Consider the following 22,414-nt stretch of genomic DNA (forward strand, 5'->3'; position numbering starts at 1 on the left):
TTCTTAACAGGCTTCAGAAGTGCTCATTTGGTTTCAATTGACATGTAATGTTTCTCATTCTCAGTGACTACTTCATGTGAAGTGGTTGTAAATCAAATCACGCTTCCATTCGGAGAATAAAGGGCATTTGAGTTAAGGTTTCACGTGAAAAAAGGAAACCTAGGATCTCCTTGGCACATTATCAGCTTCATTGATTCTATTGTTTCGCGCGCCTGTTATTTGCCAAATTACAGCGCGTGTAATTGAGGTCACGGTGTCGTGCTGGTTTCAAGGCTGGGTCCTCAATCAACTGGACAACTCTCCAAAATACCAGTTTCACTGCATGTCGCATTTGTTTTTGTACATTTGACGTGTTGGGAATTTGACCAAATGACGCACAGATGCAGCTCCTGCATAATTAAATGTGTTGTATACCCTTTGCTAAGAAATCCCTTCATGCCTCCTTGGTATGTGTTTAGATTTGTGTAGATTGTGTTGGAAGTATTCATTTTAAAGATATTAGATGCAAAGTCTCAATATAGAAATAGGTTTTTTTTTAAAAAAAGAAAGAACTGCTGAGTCGTAAAGTACACCATGAGGGTTCTTTCAGTGTGGGAACGTTAACTCTTGACAGTGAGACCTGTCAAATCTGCATCGAGGAGGAAGGGTGTCAGGAAGGACAACATGGGAGGTTTCTGTGTGTGTGCACCGCACTCTTGACTTCACTGACTTCCTTTAATCGTCTAATATTGCACTCTTGTGTTTCTAAATTAATCCAGTTTCACTTCAGAAGTTCTTCTCAACACAGAATCCTAAGTTTTATTAGATGTTATGTCTCAGTACTTTTGAAGCTACACACATATTGTTACGTATCAGACTGTATCAGGTGTGTGTGTGTGTTTGTAATTTCAGTACACTTTGCTTTATCTTTGCCCATTCAGGACGTTTTTACACGGGATACGCGGCGCAGTAAGTGACCTCATTTGCCGGTGGTGGCATGTGGGCATGTGGGCATATGGGCAGACCACAGATGTTGAGCCCGGCTGCGGGATGATTCAAGAGTCAAAAGGCTACTGCATCTGCAGAACAACTCTGTGTGTGTGTGTGTGTGTGTGTGTGTGTGTGTGTGTGTGTGTGTGTGTGATACAAACACTGAGGGTCAGACGGGAGCTTGTGGCCCCTCCTCACCTCGCTCCTCCCCCTGCTGAATTGTGTGTGACAGTGTACCTGTATATGTGTCATATTGTGTGTGTGTTTAACTGTGTGTGAAAGCCAAAGAGCGAGCAGTGTTTGAGGACAGAAGTTGACTGGTCAAGTGGAAAAAGGACAACTCTGGGGCGGCTGGTTTTGCAAAAAAGAAGAGAACGAAGGAGTAAAAACAAGAGCGTAGACAGACGAGAGAGAGAGAGAGAGGGAGGGAGGGAGGGAGACACAAAGTGCAAGTATACACAGTACAGAGAGAGAGAGAGAGAGTGAGAGAGCCTGCTGAAAAGTTCAGTCTGACAAAATGCTGAGAAGGAGGAGAAGCGTGTCATTCGGTGGATTTGGATGGTATGTTGCTTTTTCATTGGATGCTAATATATGTGTGCGTGTATATGTGTGTGTGTGTCTGCATTGTGTATGCACATTCTCATTGTCCTGAATATGGTTGTACAGTGAGTTTAAATGGTGCAGATCATGATGCTGAAATGTGTATGTGCTGCATGTTGTGAGTGTGTGTGTGTGTGTGTGTGTGTGTGTTGCAGAAATGTCATCTTTTTTTTAAAAGGGAAGGATGGGTGGAGGGCCGACGCCTCTCCTCTTTGTCACACTTCTGACACTTTGTCGTGTGTGTGTGTGTGTGTGTGTGTGTGTGTGTGTGTGTGTGTGTGTGTGTGAGACAATGCACAGTTTCACTCTGTGCCGTCTCCGTTCAGGCGGAGGGATTACAATCAACAGGCTGCTTTGTCTGTTGCTGCCGCTTCTGTCCTGTTATGGGACTATATGGGCGCAGCTCTTCCCAGTCATGTCCCCCTGCTCCATTGGCCCGTTAAGAGTTCCCATGATGCAGCACAGGATGTCAGAAGATGCCAGGGAGCCCATTTGGCTCTGACACACTTGGATGGAGTGTTTTTGTGCTGGCTCCCATGCTTGTTGTCTGCTTCAGAGCTCTTGACCTTCCCAGCTGGGCTGAGACAGGCTGGAATAACCTGGAACACGTAATTAGTCATACAAACAAAACAAAAAAGAGTCCGATATTCTTCAGGAAAACGGTTGTACACCCCACCAATTTGACAGCCTCTTCCCGGGAAAACAGCTGTATATTGAGATTTAAACTGCATGTTTGGGAATTGTAAAATCCAGTGTTTTTCGGGATTTACCCATACATTTTTTATTTTTTATTTTTTTATAAGAAAATGAAATTATGCTGGGGAACTACAAGTGTTGGTTTCTAGAAAATTATGTAAAAAAAAAAAAAAAAGGGAAGTTGCACTCAAAATGTGAAATTATCTTAACTCATCGGCAGAAATGTAGCTTGTGAAATGGTCTTGAAGGCTAAAATGGGAGATGTTTTGCTGCTTTTGAATCCGAGGTTTAACTGAAAGCCAATGCGGGGCAAGATTAGTGGATTATTTTTTTTTAAGAATTCGTGGGTTTTTAACGGATTACATTTTGTGTGCAGCAAAGACGGACAAGCAGGCACACTGTGAGGGGATAATAACATGCACTCGTCCTCCTCCTCACTCTTACATGAGAAAATAACTGCAGGGCCGTTACAATATGAAAGATCAGAGAGAAACGGAGTGTAAGATATCCACTGGGAAGTGTTTATTGTCTTAATTAACTGTATTTCAGTTGACCGATGTGCGTCTTTAAAAATGCATCATGCAGACTGTTGTATTGACTACAGAAGTTGCCCCAGCCGCATTAACTAATTCACCAGCTCTTGCTCAATATGGCCCTTTTATAATCTTGAAATTTGAATATCTAGTTAATAACATGGTCAGTAAAACATAACTTGGCTCTCTCGCTGCGTTTTTTGCCTCTGTTGACGCTGTCGTAAAGCATTTTATTATTGACACTAAAAACATCTAGCTCGGGGGGATGGTACAGTAAAAATAGTGTGCACCGGTGTGCATTAGGTATGTGTGTGTGTGTGTGTGTGTGTGTGTGTGTGTGTGTGTGTGTGTGTGTGTGTGTGTGTGTGTGTGTGTGTGTTTGTGTGTTTGTGTGTTTGCATGAACTGGATCAGGCATCGTTCTGCATGGATTAATCTGCAAATTAATGGGATTAAAGAAATCATTTCATAACATCTTCTTTAGAGAAGCATGTGGGAGTGCTGAACACACACACACACTCACACACACACACACACACACACACACACACACACACACACACACACACACACGTGCGCGCACAAGCAAATGAGGTGAAACGCCTCAATATATTTGAATGTGTTTCCGTCAAACAAAAGCCTCACACAGATCCTTCTCCATTACCGGCAGCTGTGAAGTGAGAGGTTGTTAGTTTGACATCCTCTGACTCTCCGTGTTTTTAGTACGAACAGCATGTTGTGAAGCTTGATGACAAACCCTGATAAACACGGAGGCTTCTCATAACCGGTCTGAGCAGCTTGTAGAGATGAACCTTGTTCAATCAAGTGAGCTGTCATAAAGTGTGCTCTGTTCTCTGCACTGGGCTGTACTCTCCCCACTATCTGTCCTCAGATCATTTATGCAAACAAGAGCACCTATTTTTGACCTTCTTCATGAAGCCTCACCATCTTAAATATTTGTGGTGTTCATGTAAAAAAACAAACATGTTTTTAGATTGAGCCGTTTGAGCAATTTGTACCGTGATCAATAATATCTCTCTCTCTCTCTCTCTCTCTCTCCCTCTCTCTCTCTCTCCAGGATTGACAAGTCCACTTTGTCTGCGCTAAAAGCACGGTAAGTTCCTTTTTTTTTTTTTAAATCTAACTTTACAATGTAGTCATAGTTAATATTCCGATCTCGGTTAGCGAGGCGAAGCCATACAATGGAAAAAATTCCCGGGACGCGCCGGTGTGTGACGGTTCACAAATGAACACTGAGACTGTGGCGTTGGCTCAAAAGGTTCTTGCAAAGCTCAACAACTGATTCACTTGAGAGTAACGCTTCATCACTTCGTCGTTTTCCTCTTCGGGTCAACTCCTCTCTGGCCTGCATGTGCCGCCGTGTCAGGAATGTGGTTCAAATCCCTCTTCCTTGCTGCTCCGTTAAACTCTGCGTTCCTATCGTGGCTTCGTGGTTTCATTTAGTCACTTTCAAGCGGTTCATTCCGATGCAGCAAGACAGACGGTGGGCTCTTTGGTGACCTCGTACCTGGCATAAGGTCACCGCAACAGAAGCACATTTCTCCGCTGGCCAACAAGCCATTCTGCTCCTCCCTCTTTCTTCGGCTCACTCCAAAGATAAAGCAAAACGATATATCGCTTAAATATTGAAAGGGGCAATTCTGTCCCAAACCTGTCCATATGCAAATCTCAACCCATGTGATCTGTAGTAAGCTGCCTCGTGTTGCCCCTGAGGATGTGTGAGACACCGGCTCGCCCTGCAGATGGAGGTTGCCGTGGTGATGGGAGGTGAAGGGCTTCTCTGTGTGTGTCCGTGTGTGTGTGTGTGTGTGTGTGTGTGTGTGTGTGTGTGTGTGTGTGTGTGTGTGTGTGTGTGTGTGTGTATTTAGATTGTGTCTCACTTACTTTGGAGTCCGTTACACTGACATTTAATCTCTGAACAAACACGTTGAGACCGTTTGTGTTGCCTCGTGTTCGGTCTTCCTCGCTCTCTCCTGCTCCCTTTGCCTCAAGTCGTCCACATCGTGGTGACACCTGTCGAAAGTCTGCCAGAGGATTTTAGAGACTGTAGTCCAGACTTAAATATCTTTAAACGGACATCAGTCGACATCGGAACAGGATTCTGGTACTTTAATCCATTTGTTGTCTGAGTAGTATTGGCCAATCACCTGCAGGCTTTGGTTGCATGTAGGTAAACAGACCAGGTGCAGAGCGAAAGAGGCCGAATGCATTGCCCAAAATGCTCTTTCGGCTGTTGTCTGAGGATGATTTTTTAATAGCCTAAAATTAGCTTCTAAACAATCAGATTGTAGTCGTGTCTTAACTCCATTTTCACATCACAAGTTGCTCATTGGAGTGTAAACGGTGACACTGGACAGCCGATGGCTACACTGAAGCTAAGAAATACTAGCCGCTGCCCTCAGGGGGTGAATTGTCTTCAGAGAGCCGATGGGAGTCCTCTGGATGGAGTCTTAAAAGTAACACAGAAAAGGATATTTTCCACTTGTTTCTAGACTCTTCCAGAAATGAGTATCTGTGTCTACCACAACAACAAAGCACTTCAATCAAGATTAATTAGACTAAATTAATCTGGTAATGTTTTACCTTGCCTCTAATAGGGACAACATGTTTTTTAATCAGTCCAGTATCGAGGGAGAACAACAGGTCCCAGAACAGCATTCTTCCTCTGTGGCGCATCAGGTCACAGCACCACAGGAACAACACCCAGTCAGTCTTCCAGCAGCTGGTTCACCCTCCTCTTTAATTTGTATCATCTCTTCATCTTTACATAAATACGGGCAGCCATCGAATTCAAAGATGTCAAAATCGCCTCGCGAGATTTTTCATAATGCTTGTCAGACACTTATAATAAGTGAAATCCTTGACCTTGTTAGTTAGTTAGAAAAAAAACATAATTTGAAAATTATTACATGATAAGAGAGAATATTTTTGCAATGTGGTTGAACATACTTTATACACCAGAGATCCAGAATCTTTCATTCTGAGGTAAATAAGCACCAAGCATGTGGCAGATCATCACAAATGGCAAGTTTGCTTTAATCTTTAAGAAAAGAAGTGAATGTATTTTTTACAATAACTAATAATATATGGAGACTAAGGGCACGTTTCAGACGTATTTTGAGGCTGTAAAAGGTTTTCTGAGAACAGTTACCATGAGGTTTCTATACGCAAGTGTCTTTTTTAATATATGCCTGTTTAATAATCTATACAACGTGAATATGAGACTCCAAACGCCACAATGATAACCCACTGAGCGATGCCGTGTTGTTTCACACGTACAGCTAAAACAAGTCATACAAAATAGGTCATGTCGGTTATCTACAGTGTTCTCACACACACACACACACACACACATCAATGTCTCCCTCGGTCCCTGGCCAGGTGTCATTAGACCGTCTGCCCTGGAGTGGCTCTGAATATGAATCAGTGAGTCGTGACTCCTGCTTGAGCCACCGGTCTGCCTAGACACTGAATAGCACCAATTTGTCTCTGTGTGTGTGTGTGTGTGTGCGTGTGTGTGTGTGTGTGTGTGTGTGTGAGTGTTTGAGTTTGATCCAGGTGTTAGATGTAAGGAAACAGTGCACAGACAAGCACCTTTTGAGTTAAGAAAGTGAGGAACCGAGACGGCACTGCAGAATTGAAAGTATTAATAGGATAGATGGGTATATATATATTTTTGTTGATTCTTTTGTCAATGTAATTTGTTGTCGCAGCATACAGACGTCTACCTAATTGATCAATGTCGTATCAAAAAAATCGCAGAATGGGAGGTGCTTTATTTGTTAAAAGCAACTATTTGTGTTTCAAAATACAATTTTTAAATTCAAAAAGATGTCCTGGCCGACAACTCATGTTTGCAGACTTCCAGAAAAAGTCTTTGTTTTGATCGCAGCAAACAGATAATCACTTCCAAGCTTCTTTCAGCCCTGGTACAGAGACCCACATAAATACATCGGCGTATGAATACATTATACGCCACAACACAACTACATCAAAAGACATTTATAGTTTGTCTACCATTTGAATCGGGATGATGGAAAGATTGAGAAGTGAGTTTATCATCTGCTGTGTGGAAGCTTGACATGCAACAGGGGATTTCTAAAATTGTTTTGAATATAGCGGAAAAACCATTAAAAACGCTGCCATTTTGAGTGACAGCAGGCATGACTCACAGCTTGTCATGCTTCTAGTGTATGACTATAAGCTTACTCTATTGATTCTGTAGCTGGTAGCTGGACCAGAAATTGCAAAAGGAGAAATATATATAGGAGAATAAAGCCGGGGGGAAAAAAGGGAGAAGTGTAATAAAAGGCCAAGATGACAAACACATCCGATGGATGGCACAGCTCAAAGTCTGTGGCTGCAGATGTGAAGACTTTACGTTGTTGTCGTCTCCCTTTTCCCTCCCACTTTCTCCCCTCTCCCCTGTGTCATTAATCCCCAGTGTTCCTCTGCTCCTGCTCGCTACAAAGAGATCTCCGTACACACAGCACCTCATTAATATCCGCATAATCAAACCTGTGTGTGTGTGTGTGTGTTTGAGCAAACACATGCATCTGTTTATGGGTTTTGTCTTGAAGAGGTGGTGAGGGTGAATGAATATTACAAGTGGACCGACAGGGATAATAGAGGAGAGACCGGATGAAACACACAGAGGGAGAGAGCGAGAGAGAGAGATAGATAGATAGATAGATAGAGAGAGAGAGAGAGAGAGAGGTTGCACCTGACCTGGCTTCTTATCAAAGCGACGATGCCCCGCAAACTGTGGTGAGTCACGGCCGTCTGTCTTCTGTGTATTTTTACACAGTCTGCATACTTATAAATTGCTTGATTACTGTAGTTTTCTTATTATGTATTGTTTTTAAATCCTCTTATCACTTCCTGAGTTGTTACAAGCCAGCAGTTTATCATTTTGTGTCTTTAACCTTTGAGTTGCAGTGCACGTTTTAATAAAATGCTCAGGTTGTATTTCATTATGTAAATGACTTGCTCTCGTAAGAGGTGAAAGTAATGGGGAAAGCGATCTGCCCCGATTTATTTGGGATCAAGGATTGATTTATTGCGTATCGCAATTCTCCACAAGAGGTGGTGATATGATGCAGAGCTATCTTTTTTGTAACATATTTTAAATCCGTGTGTGTGTGTGTGGATCCTGTGGAGCTGCTGTTGGTGTTACAGTGGACCATTGGGATCTAGAGAAATACATAAACACAGAGGAAAGGAAACGTGCTTGAGTAAGAATAACTTACTAAAGCCAAATAGAACATGGCAGCATGCTAAGAGCAGAGTGGAAAAGAAAAAGGTGGGATGGTGTTTCTGTGTGTCACTGGTTCCCAGTTAGTCTTGTAAGAGCTGCTGGTGTCCCGCGGAGCGCAATGTCCTTCTGTCTTGTTTCATTCACATGCTGTAGCAGGGCTTTAGGTACATTTCCACAATGCAAGTACCAAAACAAATTACTTAAGTATTTAGTTTTCAGGCTCAAACCACAGATGGCTAGATGTTTCAATCAGTCCAACTGTCTGTGAGCGAGAGACGGAGAGAGCTCGTCTGCGGCCAGCTGCTTCTAATTCGACAAACGATACGCCCCGTGATTTATTCCCATCCTCCTCAAACCGTCCTCGTTGGTCTTCCTCTCTCCTCCCGGCTGCGGCCAACCTCAAACACCTGAGAGCGACACGCGGCGGCTCTCGGTCGCGGTGATGTGGCTCCACGGGCGCCTGTGGCGTTCTCCTCTCTGCTTCTCAAGGGCAGCGTTGCAGCCTCCGCCAGCTCCTCGATCGGTGGTGCTGATCTGTGTAGTCTCATGTAGCATTGGACTTAAGATCCCTTTTTATTATTTATTATTGTCCACCTGAGCTGGATTGGTGTGTGGCTGGACAGGCAGGATGAGTGACTGGAATGAGGAAGAGATTGAACAATCAGGAAGAGATTGGCACTGGCGGAAATAGACTTCTAAGAAAATATGAAAGATATATATATATATACCTCCTCTTATATGGCTCTTCTACTTTTTATATATATACAATATATATATATCTATATCATATATTTTACATACTTGAAGAGCCATATAAGAGGAGGTGCCTTCTTCCTGCAGACGTCGCCTCCCCTTATCGTTGTCTAGTCATAGTTTTTCGTGGCCAGGTGTGAATGTTATCTGTCTCCATCACGGAAAAGAGCGAAAGGGCTGCTGCTATTTCTGGAGCCTGGCATTTACTTTTATCTTCTGGCACACCTTTTTTTATATTGCATGGGGGCCGATGGACAAACACGGGAATAAATGTCTGCTGCTATCATATTTACTTTATGGCTTATTAAAGCTCAAGGCTTTTGCGCCGTAGAGAAGAAGAAGAAGGAGCAATGATTAGTCAGAAGGAGGTTCAACGCGGCTGTAATGATCTGTCAGCTTTATTGTGTTTTGCTTAATGGAAGCAGTTGTTGATGTAGTGTACACAGTTATAGTCTGTTACCTAACCTATTATAAGCCGAGAGAGGGAGGAGGGGTCAGGAGCAGAGGACAGAATGATACTCAGCTTGGGCTAAATGTGGGAACCAGGATTCAATTTGACCACAAACGCCAGTTGAATTAACTCACTCCTCGTCGCAAGGTTTCAATTAAATTCAATTCAGTTTATTTTGTACAGCCCAATATCACAAATTACAAATTTGCCTCAGAGGGCTTTACAATCTGTACACATACGACATCCCTGACCTTTGACCTCACATCGGATCAGGAAAAACTCCCCAAAAATAACCTTTGACAGGGAAAAAAGGGGAAGAAACCTTCAGGAGAGCAACAGAGGAGGATCCCCCTCCCTGGATGGACAGATGCAATATATGTCATGTGTACAGAATGAACAGCATTACAAGGTTACATAAACACATTACATGAATATGACAATGTATGAATGGAACTCCAATCCATGAAACAGAAGGAGGTAGAGAGGAGGGGGCGGGTCATCAGCAGGGCCAACGCGGGAGGCCGGCTCACCAGGCATCAGACACCGGCAGGTCCAATGGACCCTATGAGACGTGAAGTCACAACGACTTCCGGGGAGGAAGCAGAGTTAATAAGGTGCAATGGAGAGATGTAAATTCATCCATAAGGAGAGAGAGAAGAGGAGATAGGTGCTCAGTGTATCCTAAAACATCCCCCAGCAGCCTATAAGCCTATAGCAGCATATCAAGGGGCTCGACCAGGGCAAACCTGATTCAGCCCTAACTATAAGCACTATCAAACAGGAAAGTCTTAAGTCTATTCTTGGATGAGGTGACTGTGTCTGCCTCCCGGACTGAAAGTGGAAGCTGGTTCCATAAAAGAGGAGCTTGATAACTGAAGGCTCTTGCTCCCAGTCGGTTTCAGTTCACTATTTTTTTTTCCAAACAATACAACCGTACTGGACTGTTTGAGTTTTATTTCCCTCCCCATCTGAGTGTGTGGGAAATAGGTAGTGAAACCAAAACCGTAAAGTTGCGGTGATATTTTGTTGCAGTACGATGGGGGAAGTGGTGGAACTCCACCCATCCTCGAGAGCTCAGGAGAGGATGTTGCACTTCCTCTGATCCTCCAACACAGCTATAGAGCATCATTCGATAGATGAAATACTTCAATATTTGATATTTTATGTTTAAAAGAAATGGAAACAATGATACACTTTATGATTACAGCTCATTGTAGCACTGCAGCAATATCGGCTTTCATAACATTCATAACAAAAAAGCTTTAAAGTTTTTTCTGTGTTAGTTGAGTTCAACACTTTTTATCATTGATTTACTTATTGTACTTTTCTCTTGCACAAACACACCTGCACCAATCAGTCCGTGTGTGGACAGACACATTCTCACCTATTCCCGTTGTGACCACAAGAGGGAGCTCACGGCACGTCTCAAGCGCCTCTCAGAGGCAAAAATCCGGTGCGCCGTGATGAATGCAGCCGGAAGTGAAGAGAAATGAACACTAGAGTGAGCAATTCCTCTATTTTCATGCATGTTAAATCAGTGTTGAGCTCTGAGCCACCTGTTAGCGCTCTACCTGTTGAAGCTGCACTGGGGAACAGCTCCACACGACTGGTGTTCATTGCAAAGCCAATTTACTCAGCATGTACTGGTTGAACTATTATAAGGTATCCTTTTTCATGGTTTATTTGAATTCTGCCTGTGTCTTGACCGTTCAAAAATGTATTATAATGCACATGAACACAGTTGAAAAAACAAGCCGCATTTCTGCACCACCCACGTCCTCCACTTAGACGTCCTCCACTTCAAACCCAGGAGGTGTTTTTTTTTTTTTTTAGGTTACCATTGCACAACAAGTGCACCGTAGCTTTTCAGCCTTACTGTGTATTGCGGCCTATAGGGAGCCAAGGCTGTTGCCGTGGCAACGAGAACTGATGATCACCTAAGGGATGGTGGAATATGGTTCATTACCATGGTGATGGGCCCTGGTTGCCTCGCCTAGCGGCCATGACTCTGTCGCCAGTGCACCAAAACATGACTGGGGGAGAGATAATCTGACTCGCTAGGGGTTGCCCATAGCGACCACAGTGCTATAGACACGACCATTGTGTGTGTGTGTGTGTGTGTGTGTTTCATAAGGAACATGTGGGCATGAGACACCTTTAGTACTTTGAGCTCTTTGCTGATTGTTATTTCATTCATCAACATGCGTTCTTTAATTAAAGGAACACGATGCCTTAATAAAGGTGCATAGATATGAAGAGGAGCGACAGCTTCATTAAACGGTGATCAGGCGGCTGTTGCTGCACAGCAGCTCCTCTTTAGAACAAGGTTCAATCTGATGCAACTGGTACTGCGCTCAGGGTTTAAAGACAAGTGCTATGTTTTGACTTTTGTCAACAATTAACAATAATTGAATTTTCCTTCCCTTTTTTACATTTGCTACGCTCAGGCGAAATGAGCTCTCCATCCTGAGCGTCTTCTGTCTCACCCAAAGTTGCATAAGAAGCTGTCAATGTTATCTCTTTGTACACAGAGAAGAGATGGAGGCGGTGCACTCGCTAGCAAACAGTTGGTTATTTACACAGAGAACAGATACATAGCAACATTAGCATTCATTTAGAGTCGCGTTTCTGGCCGCCTACTGATTCAATTCAAATATTCACTCTTGAGCTCTGTTTTGATCTCTACCAACCAAACATTTTGCTCGTGAGCAGCTAAATGTTCAGCAGCTCGTCGCTGCAGGTGGCGTACACAAGCTCTATTGATCGGTTAGAGACAGCGCTATGAGAGCGGGGGGGGGGGGGGTATGAACCAGAACAACAAAGATGGAGGTCGTAAAAGCTAAACAATGAGCTGAAAGAAGCTGTAAAACTGCAGAGTCAGGCGATATTATCTGTCCCTCGGTGATTATAAGCCACCTCCTTCACATAAAGTCCATTCATCTAATCAAGCATGTATGCGACCCACTTCAGAGTCGTCCCTGTTCATTCTTCGATCGATGAACGGCCCAAACACATCTCATCTGATCAGATTTCTCCACCGTGTGCAGAAAGATAAAACCGGTAAACAAAGCCGGTTCCCCAAAACGTGTGACTGTTCCTTTTAATCTGGCCGACGACACCATGGAGCCGATGTTTCCCCATCTGACATGTGGTGTTTGTTGCTTTTATGTAATTTCGTAGCCTCCGTTTCTTATTCCCCTTTTGGCCTCGTAAAATCTGGAAACTTTATTCCCAGCTTGTCTGTCGATCAGCGGCCATTTTCCCCAACATAGAAACATAAAAACTCCATAAAACAAGATCTCTGCTTTTCACTTTGTGTTGACACCAGTGTCACACTGTGTGTGTGTGTGTGGGTGTGCTCTGCTTGTTAAGAGAGAGTCTTGTTACTCTAAAGTCCCCCAGACAACCAGCTGCCTCTTAGCTTTTGACAAATATTTACTTCTTGCCTTCTGGCACACACACACACACACACCACACATGCACGCACACACATGCGCACGCACACACACACACACACACACACACGCACCACACGGACACACAGAGTAGCTGATAAGCGCACCATCTGGCCTGAGTGCTGGCTGTTAAGGGCTCATAAAACAGACCCTCACCTATTTAGAGGCAGAGGGCTCCCTGAGTGGCAAGCTGTGGAGAACGTGTAAACAGCGCGCTCAATGGCACGCTCGTCCTACCCGCCCGCATGCGCCTCCCCGTATCCACGGGGGACGTAGGAGGTGAGACGGGCAGGAGGTGAGACGGGCGGGAGGTGAGAGGATCAGAGGATGTGCCGGTTCTCGGTCTGTGGAACGTCTTCATCTCCACCGCCCTCACTGACTCTCTTTGAGGATACGCAGAGAGATTCTGCAAACTGGTCCTGCAGTTACGTTCTGACAACTTTATGCAACGTGTCAGCTGTGGGCTTGCGATGGGAAAAGTTCTCTATTCATCACAGTGGAGGGGCATTCTAGTTTGACCTACACTTTATAGAGTTCATTGTTAAACTCCTCACATAAAGCCTACATTGCTCAATATATTATTTATAGGATACTTAAAATAAAGTCTGAGTGAATTGATCCCATTAACAGTTCTGATTTAGCTTATTCCAGAGTGCATTTGTTGAAATGAGCCACCCCGTTGCCCTGGGTTACCATGAACACACACACACTGCAGTTTATTTTGAGTCAATCGCATATACAAAGTCCTGCAGTCCCAAATACGAACAAGAGCACCGAATCTGTATTCATTATTAATTATCTGTATTAATCCACTTGTGAAAATATAATTCCCTATTTTCATAGTGAAAATGGGGAATTCAGTTTTGTAAGTAGAATTAAAAAAAACAGTCTTGTCCTGTAAATAGCACACAGAAGAATTAACGTTTTGATCCATACATTTCAGTTTTCTGCCGTCCCTCCCAGCTGAGAGAGCGATGACTATTTAGGGGGACGTCGAATTGGGAAATGTTTTATTTTAGCAATCTGATATTTAGGGAGCAGAAGTTGCACGTCCTTTTTTTTATTGGCAACTATATCATCAGTTGCTAATGTTAAAAAAAATGCAGGATGATAATATACCGTCATTGGGGAATGCAATAACACCTTCATTTATTGTGTCCCGCTACTTAACAACTGATCTCGGTGCTTGTTATGCGCGTCTCTTCTCCGTCTCATTAATCACCGCTGTGTCAAAATGCACCAGGCTTGGCAGTGTTGCCGTGGGAAACCAACTTCGGAGGATGTTGCAAGGTACGCTCAGCTGCTTTTTTGCGGTTCCGTACACAAACACTTGACGTAAGCTGGCGGCAAATTACAGCCCGTCTCCTTTTCGCGTCCCAAAGAAAGGAGGGTGATGTTGTGGAGAGAGTGCCGAAAATAAGAAAGAATGAGTGAGGGGACGGAGGGAGGGAGACTTTGTATGGTTTGGAGGAGAGACAGAAGGATCAGGGGTGATGGAGGAGAGAAAGGAGACAATAATAGAGCAGTGGACAGGGATCCTTTGCTGAGATTAGACGAGGAGAAAATCAGACCTCTCTTCCTCCTTTCCTTTCTGGCACTGCTGTCCACCCCACACAGCAGAGATGCTCTTAACACATAAAAAGAGAGAGCATGGGTGGACATGGGAGAGAAACAACAAAAAAAGAAGAAGAAGGGAGGAGGGGTGAGGGGTGAAGGTATAGAACAAGTGATGGATTCTCTCTTGGGGGGGAGAAAGGACGAGGGGTTATGAAGGAAAATCCTTTTTTTTCCCTGTCTGCTGCTCCCTTGTAAAGGTTGACCTCGGTCGATAAAAGTGTGAGAAAGAGAGTGAATGCACGCATGTGTGGCTTCTCTGTGACCCCGTGAGGTCATCTTCAAACATCCACATGAAAGCAGTTGGCGGACGGCGGAGCTGTGACGCTCTCGTCCGATCCTCTCGCTCAGAGAATATCCTCTCTTTTATTCTCCTCTCCCCTCTGAATGCATCTTTTTCTTCCTCAGTCTCAGGGCAGACATCGCTGTTCTTATTGGCGCACGTTGCTCTTATTCCCGGGTCATAAGTGGACATAAAGGAAAAATCTATATTGAAGCATTTGGCGCCCGTTCATCCCTGTGTTTCATATGCATACACACACATAAGGGCACGCGCACACACACTTTCTCTCTCGGTGCGTCCATTTTGCACATACATCAGAGGCAGAGAACAAGGCACTGTCTCGCTCCGGCAGAGCTGAGCTCAAACCCAATTTGCTTTCAAAGGAATAATTCATCTCCATATGAGCAACCTGCAGATACGGCCTCAGCTTGTCCTCGCCTGCTCGACCCCGCACACTGTTGCTAAAATGGTTACGGCTTGTGGTGATAGAGCACGCCAATTTACACCCCGGTCACTACAAAATCAAATCCCGGGCTGAGGCTCGCAAAACTTCCACAAAACACAATTTAATCTATGATCCGCGTTTTGATAAGATGATGGTGGTAACCATCTCCTCACATTTCCTCCTATAGTAATGTAATGAGTTATTTCTATTCTTCCCCATGCCTTCTATATTTCAATTCCCTCTGTGTATTATAAATGTCTGTGTGTGTGTGTGTGTGTGTGTGTGTGTGCGTGTATTTCCAGCTGTAAGTCATCATCTTCGCCAACCAAAACAAACTAAGAAAGCAGGAAATTGATTTGCTTGGCTTTAACTGATTTATGTCATACATAAACGAAGGAGAAAGAACATAAAGGGTCACAGGAGAAGGAGAAACACTGGTTCACATGAAGTAAATGAGAACCTGGATTGAAAGAATGAAACTGCATCTATATAACAAAAGAAGAAAAAAAGAAAACTGGTGCCGATGTGAAAAGCTTCTCTTGTCGGCTCGTGTTTTAAACCCGTCAGAAATCCATTTGCAGCGATTTCCACAATCGTGTGATAAAAATTGCAAAAGCCTAAGTACCGATATACGTGCACAGAGAGAGAAAGAGACACAAATTATGGCCCAATGCCAATTTGCCTACCCATCACAAGCAGAGATAAACAATCCTGCTGCAAATAGCCCGGAGTGTGTGAAAAATAATTGTCTGATGACATTTCTGTGGCGGTACAATGACAGCACTGAGTGTGTGTGTGTGGGGGGATTGTGTGTGGGGGGGGGGTGAGGTAGTCAAGGCCAATGTGCTTGGTGATTAACAAAGGACGGTCTGTGATTTGACACTGTAATCATCGCTCACAAAAGGAAGAGATATATCTCCTATTAATCATCGCCCTGCATCACTCATCATCCCATTTCTCTGCTCCTACTCTTGCCTGTGATCTCTCACTTGCATTCTTCTCTCCGTCTTCTGCTCGTCTCTTTGCTTCTTTGTCAATCTCACTTCTTTACTTGTTTGCATACTTTTCTTTTTTTCTTTTTTTTCATCGTTATTTTGTCTGCTTGCATCATCCTCGTCTCTTTAGATTACTTCTACCTCTTTTTCAGGAGCTTCATCTTGCGAGTTAGATCAAACTTAAAAAAACAGCATATTGCAGTTTTTACACCTCCATATTTTGTTTGTTTAATCAATACAAAAACAACTAAATAAGTATGCTAATTAGTGAGTTTCCATTAGGACAGAGTCAGGTGAGCTCTTCCTGCTGTTTCCAGTCTTTGTGCTAAGCTAAGCTAACCGGCGGCTGGCTCCAGCTACATATTTACTGTAAATACATGAGCGCGATGTACATTTTATCCTCTAACTCCTGGGCGAGAGAGAAGAGGAGCGTATCTCCTAAAATGTCTGCAGAGAGCCAACGCCTTTTGTCGCAGGATTCAAAGTTGTAATTCATAAATGGTTTTCTAACGATCAGAAAAATGACCTCCTCTCCTCGCCCCGTGTCAGACTGGCGACCTCTGCACGGCGTGCTGGGCCTCTCCCTTGACGCCTGCTGTGACAGGCTGCAGCCCCCCACGACTCCCAACAGGATAAGTGGTCTAGAAAATGGACGGACAGAAGGGTGGATATAGAAATACCCTCCCTCCTCCCTAACTTCCCTCCGTCTCCTCAGTCTCAGATAGTTTTTTTTATAGGCTGGGACAGGTGCGGGCTGGTGCTTCACTACACAGCTGTTACTGATTCACTTATGTCAAATCAGTGATTTACCAAGAAGAGACGGGTGACTGCATGATGAGGTTTGGGGTCAATTGGGCATTGATTTCAGTTCTGTTGGCTTTTTCCTGCGGCAGAAAAATTATTGTCATAATTTCCCTTTCATTTAATTTCCATTATCACAGTTCGATGCGTGGCTCAACTCTGATTGGTGCATTGACACTTTCCAGTTGAGCACAGTCTGCTTAAAACCCAGGAAGAAAAGCACAATTTAAAACAGAGATGCAGAAATTTGACCTGCGAAATGTGGCAGAAATACAAGTGTTCATGTAGGACTCTGACATTGAAGAAGTGATAGTTTAGTTAAAGATTTAGTAACATGTATGGCAACCAGTTATTGTAGACATCGATTATGTTCCATTTCTGTGACCTTGTCGTCACTGCAGTGACCGTGACCATTATATGGATTAATTGATAATGAATCCGTCATCTCGCAGCTCTGTTTTGTATGAATTCTGCACGCCGGCTGTCTGAGTCACAGCCGATCCGGAGCCCAGACACCAATAGTCCTGTGATGGATCATCCATCAGACACCACTTTGTACGCTCTCGGGCCAAGAGAGCAGTTCGTAATGGCTGTCTGGGCTGTCGTCTGTGTGTGTCTGTGTGTGTTGTGTGTGTGTATTGTGTGTTTTGTGTGTGTGTGTGTGTGTGTTGTGTTGTCTGTGTTCTCTGCTCCTCCGTTCTGCTCTGAATCTCACAGAACTGCTCCCCGGTCCAATTGGTACTTTTTTGACACACACTCCCACACACACACAGTCCCCAAAGACATTTATATCACTATTTCCTATTTAGTTTATCGCCCTTATTTCCCAGGAAAAGTAGCCAGTGTGTGTCTGTGTGTGTGTGTGTGTGTGTGTGTCCCCGCGTTGCAGCTCCTCAGCATTGTGTGTGTGTTTGTGCGTCTGTGTTTACTGCCATCATCACTCAAGGAAGGGCATCCGAGCTCCAGTGAACACGGCGGTCATCAAACAAACTCTGAGAGCGCTCGGCGGTGCCGACCATCCCGCCTCTATCTGGTCCGCGGCGACCAAGACGAATGGCGCTAACAACACTGGCGGCCCTCCATGTCGACATGGACTTGTCCCTCGTGATGTTTGCTCCCCACAAAACATGTGGGGAGCATGTGAATGTTCAGCCGGAAGAGGAAATCATCACACCAAGTCACCATCATACGAAGGCGTGCCTTCCACTCTCGAGCACTGCAATTTTAATGAGTCACTTGAGGCGCTCGAGCTCAAATGAACGTAATAACGCAACAATAATATATTAATTACCTCTGCTACGGTCTATTTCCCATTGGACTACAACAGCTGTGATCAATCTTCTGCTCTGTTGATAAAAGCTTTTTACAGTTATTGCTTAATACGCCAGGTGGCTGATGCATGTTACCTTTTTTTCAGCAGAAGGTGACATAAAAACAAAGGAGCCGGCAGCCACGACAACAACAAAGCTAAACAATTTTAACCCAATTTTAAGGAAAAGCACATGTGTCACTTATAATATAAATAACATTCAGCTCTCCATTCGACTTTAGCACACACTTTAAACGAAAGCAGCAAAAGACAATGCGAGAAATATGTGCTTTATGTATTAATTTGGGGGAAGGTTGCGGTCCCCTCATCGCTCCTCACGGGTCTGATGTTTTGTTTCTTCAAAGGGAGGAAGCCTGTGGATATTTATTTATATATATATATATATATATTCTTCATACTGTATGTGTCATAATTCGTACGCTAATTCAGTTTTCATTGCACTTCATCGCATTTTATTTACTTCAGTCAACTTTTCCACCTCAACATGGCGTAAAAACCTTCTTTCGATATGTTTTGCTGATATGTGTCAAAATGTCAGCGGCATCGTCTGATGTGCAGAATGACGACCTTTTCACACTCGAGGGTGAAACCATCTCGACTGCGCGCCGCGTCGTCCGGTGACATCTTGAGACCAACGTGCTCCTCCCTGATCCCCGTCTCACAGTATTGGATCTTTTGTCCAATTGCTGCTTCAAGCGGATCTTTTTTTGGAACGTTATATGATTTTCACTTCATGAAAACAGTTCAGTTTTGTGCTGTTCTAGCTTACAGTTTGATGACTTCATGTTCCAGACTCAGACATATGAGGCACAGATGTATCTTTAGCTTCAGTACAGAGTGAAACCGCGATCACACAGCTGAGTTTTAATGAGCTCATGTTCTATCTGTCACTTAATCTCTTTAAGGCTGACCCTGTGTGTGCACATGCATATGCATGCATGTGTGTGTGTGTGTGTGTTGACCGTCACACACCACACACTCTGTCCCTCTCCTTCTTCTCCATCTGTCGCCTCTTGACAAACACATGGTGTCTTGTTTGGCCGACTCAGCAAGGCCCCTGGCTCAACATGTACAGTCACACACACACACACACACACAAACTCCTCCATCTCTCCTGCGTGTTTGCATGTAGGATAACGGGACTCAGTGATTGAGGCTTTGGAGGGGTTTACAATAGTTTGGAGACTGAGGCAGGCGGGTGCATCAAGGGACACAGAATTAATAAGCAATAGAAGGGCAGAAATACAAGAAATGAAATGGCTGTTAGCAGGTTTGTCCTGTGTGTCCTGAAATTCTGCCAGAGTATGGAGGAGGAAAAGACACAGAGAGCAGATGAGAAGGCTGCTGGGTAAAGAAAACAGGCATAAACACTGCTGATTGTGGTCAGAGAGAAACGGAGAAACACAGACTCGACGCAGGATGGAGAGACGGCTGAATTCATCGTTTCATCCTATTCATTATTTCGGTTCAACGTGTGACGAGGTAAGACTTGGCACCAGCTCCTGATGAATGCCATATTTCTACCGCCCATCCCCGGGGAGTCAAGTGACATGCGATTGTTTATTAAAGGGCCACACAAAGAAAGCGCCACTCGTAGTGCGCGAAGCAAAGCAACGTAGAGCCCACTGTTGTTTCACCCCCTCGTAAATAATAGACGTTCTTCTTTCCTCCAAATTTGAGAGATTTTGTGAATGTCTCCGATACAATCTGTGCTTTTTAGGGCTAAATTGACATCAAGCATGGAGTAGAGCCTATAATATGTATCACATGATGTTAGTTACATCCCAGCCAACATCATTCATTATCAAACACTCTCTCCCCATCGAGACGTGAAAGTGGAATATTTGTAGTTTTCTCCTTCGCAAGATTTTTATGTGCTTGAATTTACAGTATATTAGTTAGATTTGATTCAAAAGAAAAAGAGGTAAGATATGAAACCTTGAAGGGCAACATGTTGAATGTTTTAACAGCTTTGTCAAGACCTTGATCAATAGTGAATAGACTTAGAGAGATCTCCTTGATTTCATTGTCTAAGAAGTGTTTTTCTTCTCTGTGTAAGAACTCATAGTCCAGCTTCGAGGACGGTGACAGAGTGTCATGGAAGCAAAGGAAACAGGAGCCCGTATACATATCTAAAAGATAGAGAGTCCTGCTTCTGGCTACATTACACAGTCCAATATTCACTCTCTGTTAGCTCTATTTTGGTCTCCACCAACTCCTTCGATAGGATATCTGCTAAACGCTCCACGGTGTTCTCCAGCCGGTCGCTGATTGTGTCTGTCTGCGTCTGTATGTGTACCTGTCCACCATGGGCCGTGGTTTTAAGAGATAATAACGCTTAGGTGCTGAGAACCCTCAAGAGAGAGAGAGGTACAAAAAAGGACTTTGTCAGGTATCTTGCATGTGTCTGGAGTAACATCTGGAGTATTTTTTCCCAGCCAGCCGCAACTCGTGTTTATTTGTACAGTCCAATATCACGTTAAGTAGAGCTCTAAGAAAACAAGGATAAGATTCTTAGAAAATGGAATAAACCTCAGCAGAGGAAATTTGAAGAGAGATCTCCACCTTCCTCGGGCGTGTGGGGGCAGCTGTAAGAGCTGTAGGTGGGGAAAAAAGGCCAAGTCAGGCATCTGGGCCCCGAATGATAAGGCAGCCATAAGCAAAATATAACCCTTGATGAGATTGAAAACCTTTCAGGCTCTCAGGATTTATTTCCAAAGCCAATAAACAGAATTGTAACTGTCTATGTTGCTTTTCATTAAAAACCTTGAAGAACAGAAATCTACTGATCCGAGGCATTAGGTGTCACTTCCAAATGCATAATGTGTGAAGATTGTATGATATATACAGTATATATAGATTGTGTGTGTGTGTATATATATATATATATATATATATATATATATATATATATATATATATATATATACACACACTATCACAAAGTTATGGGTCATCTGTTATATTGATGTTTTTCTTTCCTTCAACCATGACTATTCTAAAAGAAAGGAATATTATTTACATTTAAAAAAGGTTTGATGAATAAAACCTTGTGTTTAGTCGACGTCCCCACAGTGTTACATGCCAATATTGTTCTAACCATTTTTCAAACCCTTCCAACAAGACAACGTGTATTTTGTAAAGAGCACTTTCAATTACCTGGAAGCATGAAAGATAGAGTAGTCCTCTGAGCCATCAGGCAGCGAGAGAGAGAGATTCATAAGCACTTCAGATGGGGTTACAGCGAAATACATTGAAATGACTGCAAAAAAAAAAAGTTTTTTATATTGCAGCCATTTGTGGCTGTTTACACTGTTCACCACCGAGCTGAACGCATTGCTTCCCGTGTCACTAAATACCACATACTGTGTGCTTTGCTTTTATAAGAGCACTTTCCCGGCCTCGGCCCTGTAATAACTCACTTCTGTTACTTGGCCTGAGAGGAACAGACAGCATGCCGCAGTAAAGTTATTTTAAAGTAATAATCCGGCAGCCTCTGTGGTTTGTTTGCTGCTCTGTTGCTGATATGGTGCAACAGTGATTCATGAAGCTTTTACATTTAAAAACAGCTGTCGACTCGCTCTGGGAAAGTCCTCTATCAACTCTGTTGATGATTTATTTTCAATCGCAAGTAGAGGAAAAGGGTAGTTAGCATGAGAGGCCACGGCCGGACAGACGAATAAGAGCGCCACTTAAATCTTAGGAGCACAGAAAAACAACAGAAACAACAGCGTAATTGGACAGAGGAAAGCACGAGACACGACGAGGACAGACAGACAGACAGACAGACAGACAGACAGACAGACGACTGAAGATATCATGTTCATAAAACACAGACATTACTCGTTGAAAGAATACATTATTGTCGGTTTTGGTTGTTTAACACACTTCCATGTAAAGTACAGTGCATATACAATGACATGGCATTCTACGCTGGCGCTTGACTTCTAATTTTAGCCCAAAGAGCAAACACAAGAGGCCACTGCTCACCTGCCTACACACACACACACACACGCACACACTAGAGTGGGAAATTATACTGAATGAGACATGAGGGGGACAGAAAGAGGAACCGTGTTGAGCGTTTTATGGATTTATGTTTTTCTTGTAAACGCCGTTATAAATCACTTCACACAGCCACGTTCACGTTGGGCCTCCGTGTGCGCATTTGAGCATGTGCGTGTGATTTCCTGTGTGCATATATATACATAT

General features: G+C 43.6%; 1 protein-coding gene across 6 annotated transcripts in view; it reads left to right on the top strand.

The window, feature by feature from the left end:
• Window positions 1–22,414, top strand: part of LOC117741087 (rap1 GTPase-activating protein 2-like) — a 71,235-nt gene that overhangs the window by 7,320 nt on the left and 41,501 nt on the right. For 5 of the 6 annotated variants that reach the window (XM_034547795.1, XM_034547796.1, XM_034547798.1 and 2 more), the window contains exons 1-2: window positions 1,415–1,530; window positions 3,876–3,911. In XM_034547795.1, coding sequence (XP_034403686.1) covers window positions 1,487–1,530; window positions 3,876–3,911 — 80 coding nt within the window. In that variant the 5' untranslated portion in view covers window positions 1,415–1,486. Of the gene's footprint in view, window positions 1–1,414; window positions 1,531–3,875; window positions 3,912–22,414 lie in introns of those variants that run through there. The other variant, XM_034547797.1, reaches the window with a different exon arrangement.

This window comes from Cyclopterus lumpus, chromosome 13, assembly GCF_009769545.1.
Source record: "Cyclopterus lumpus isolate fCycLum1 chromosome 13, fCycLum1.pri, whole genome shotgun sequence".
Classification (NCBI taxonomy): Eukaryota; Metazoa; Chordata; class Actinopteri; order Perciformes; family Cyclopteridae; genus Cyclopterus; species Cyclopterus lumpus.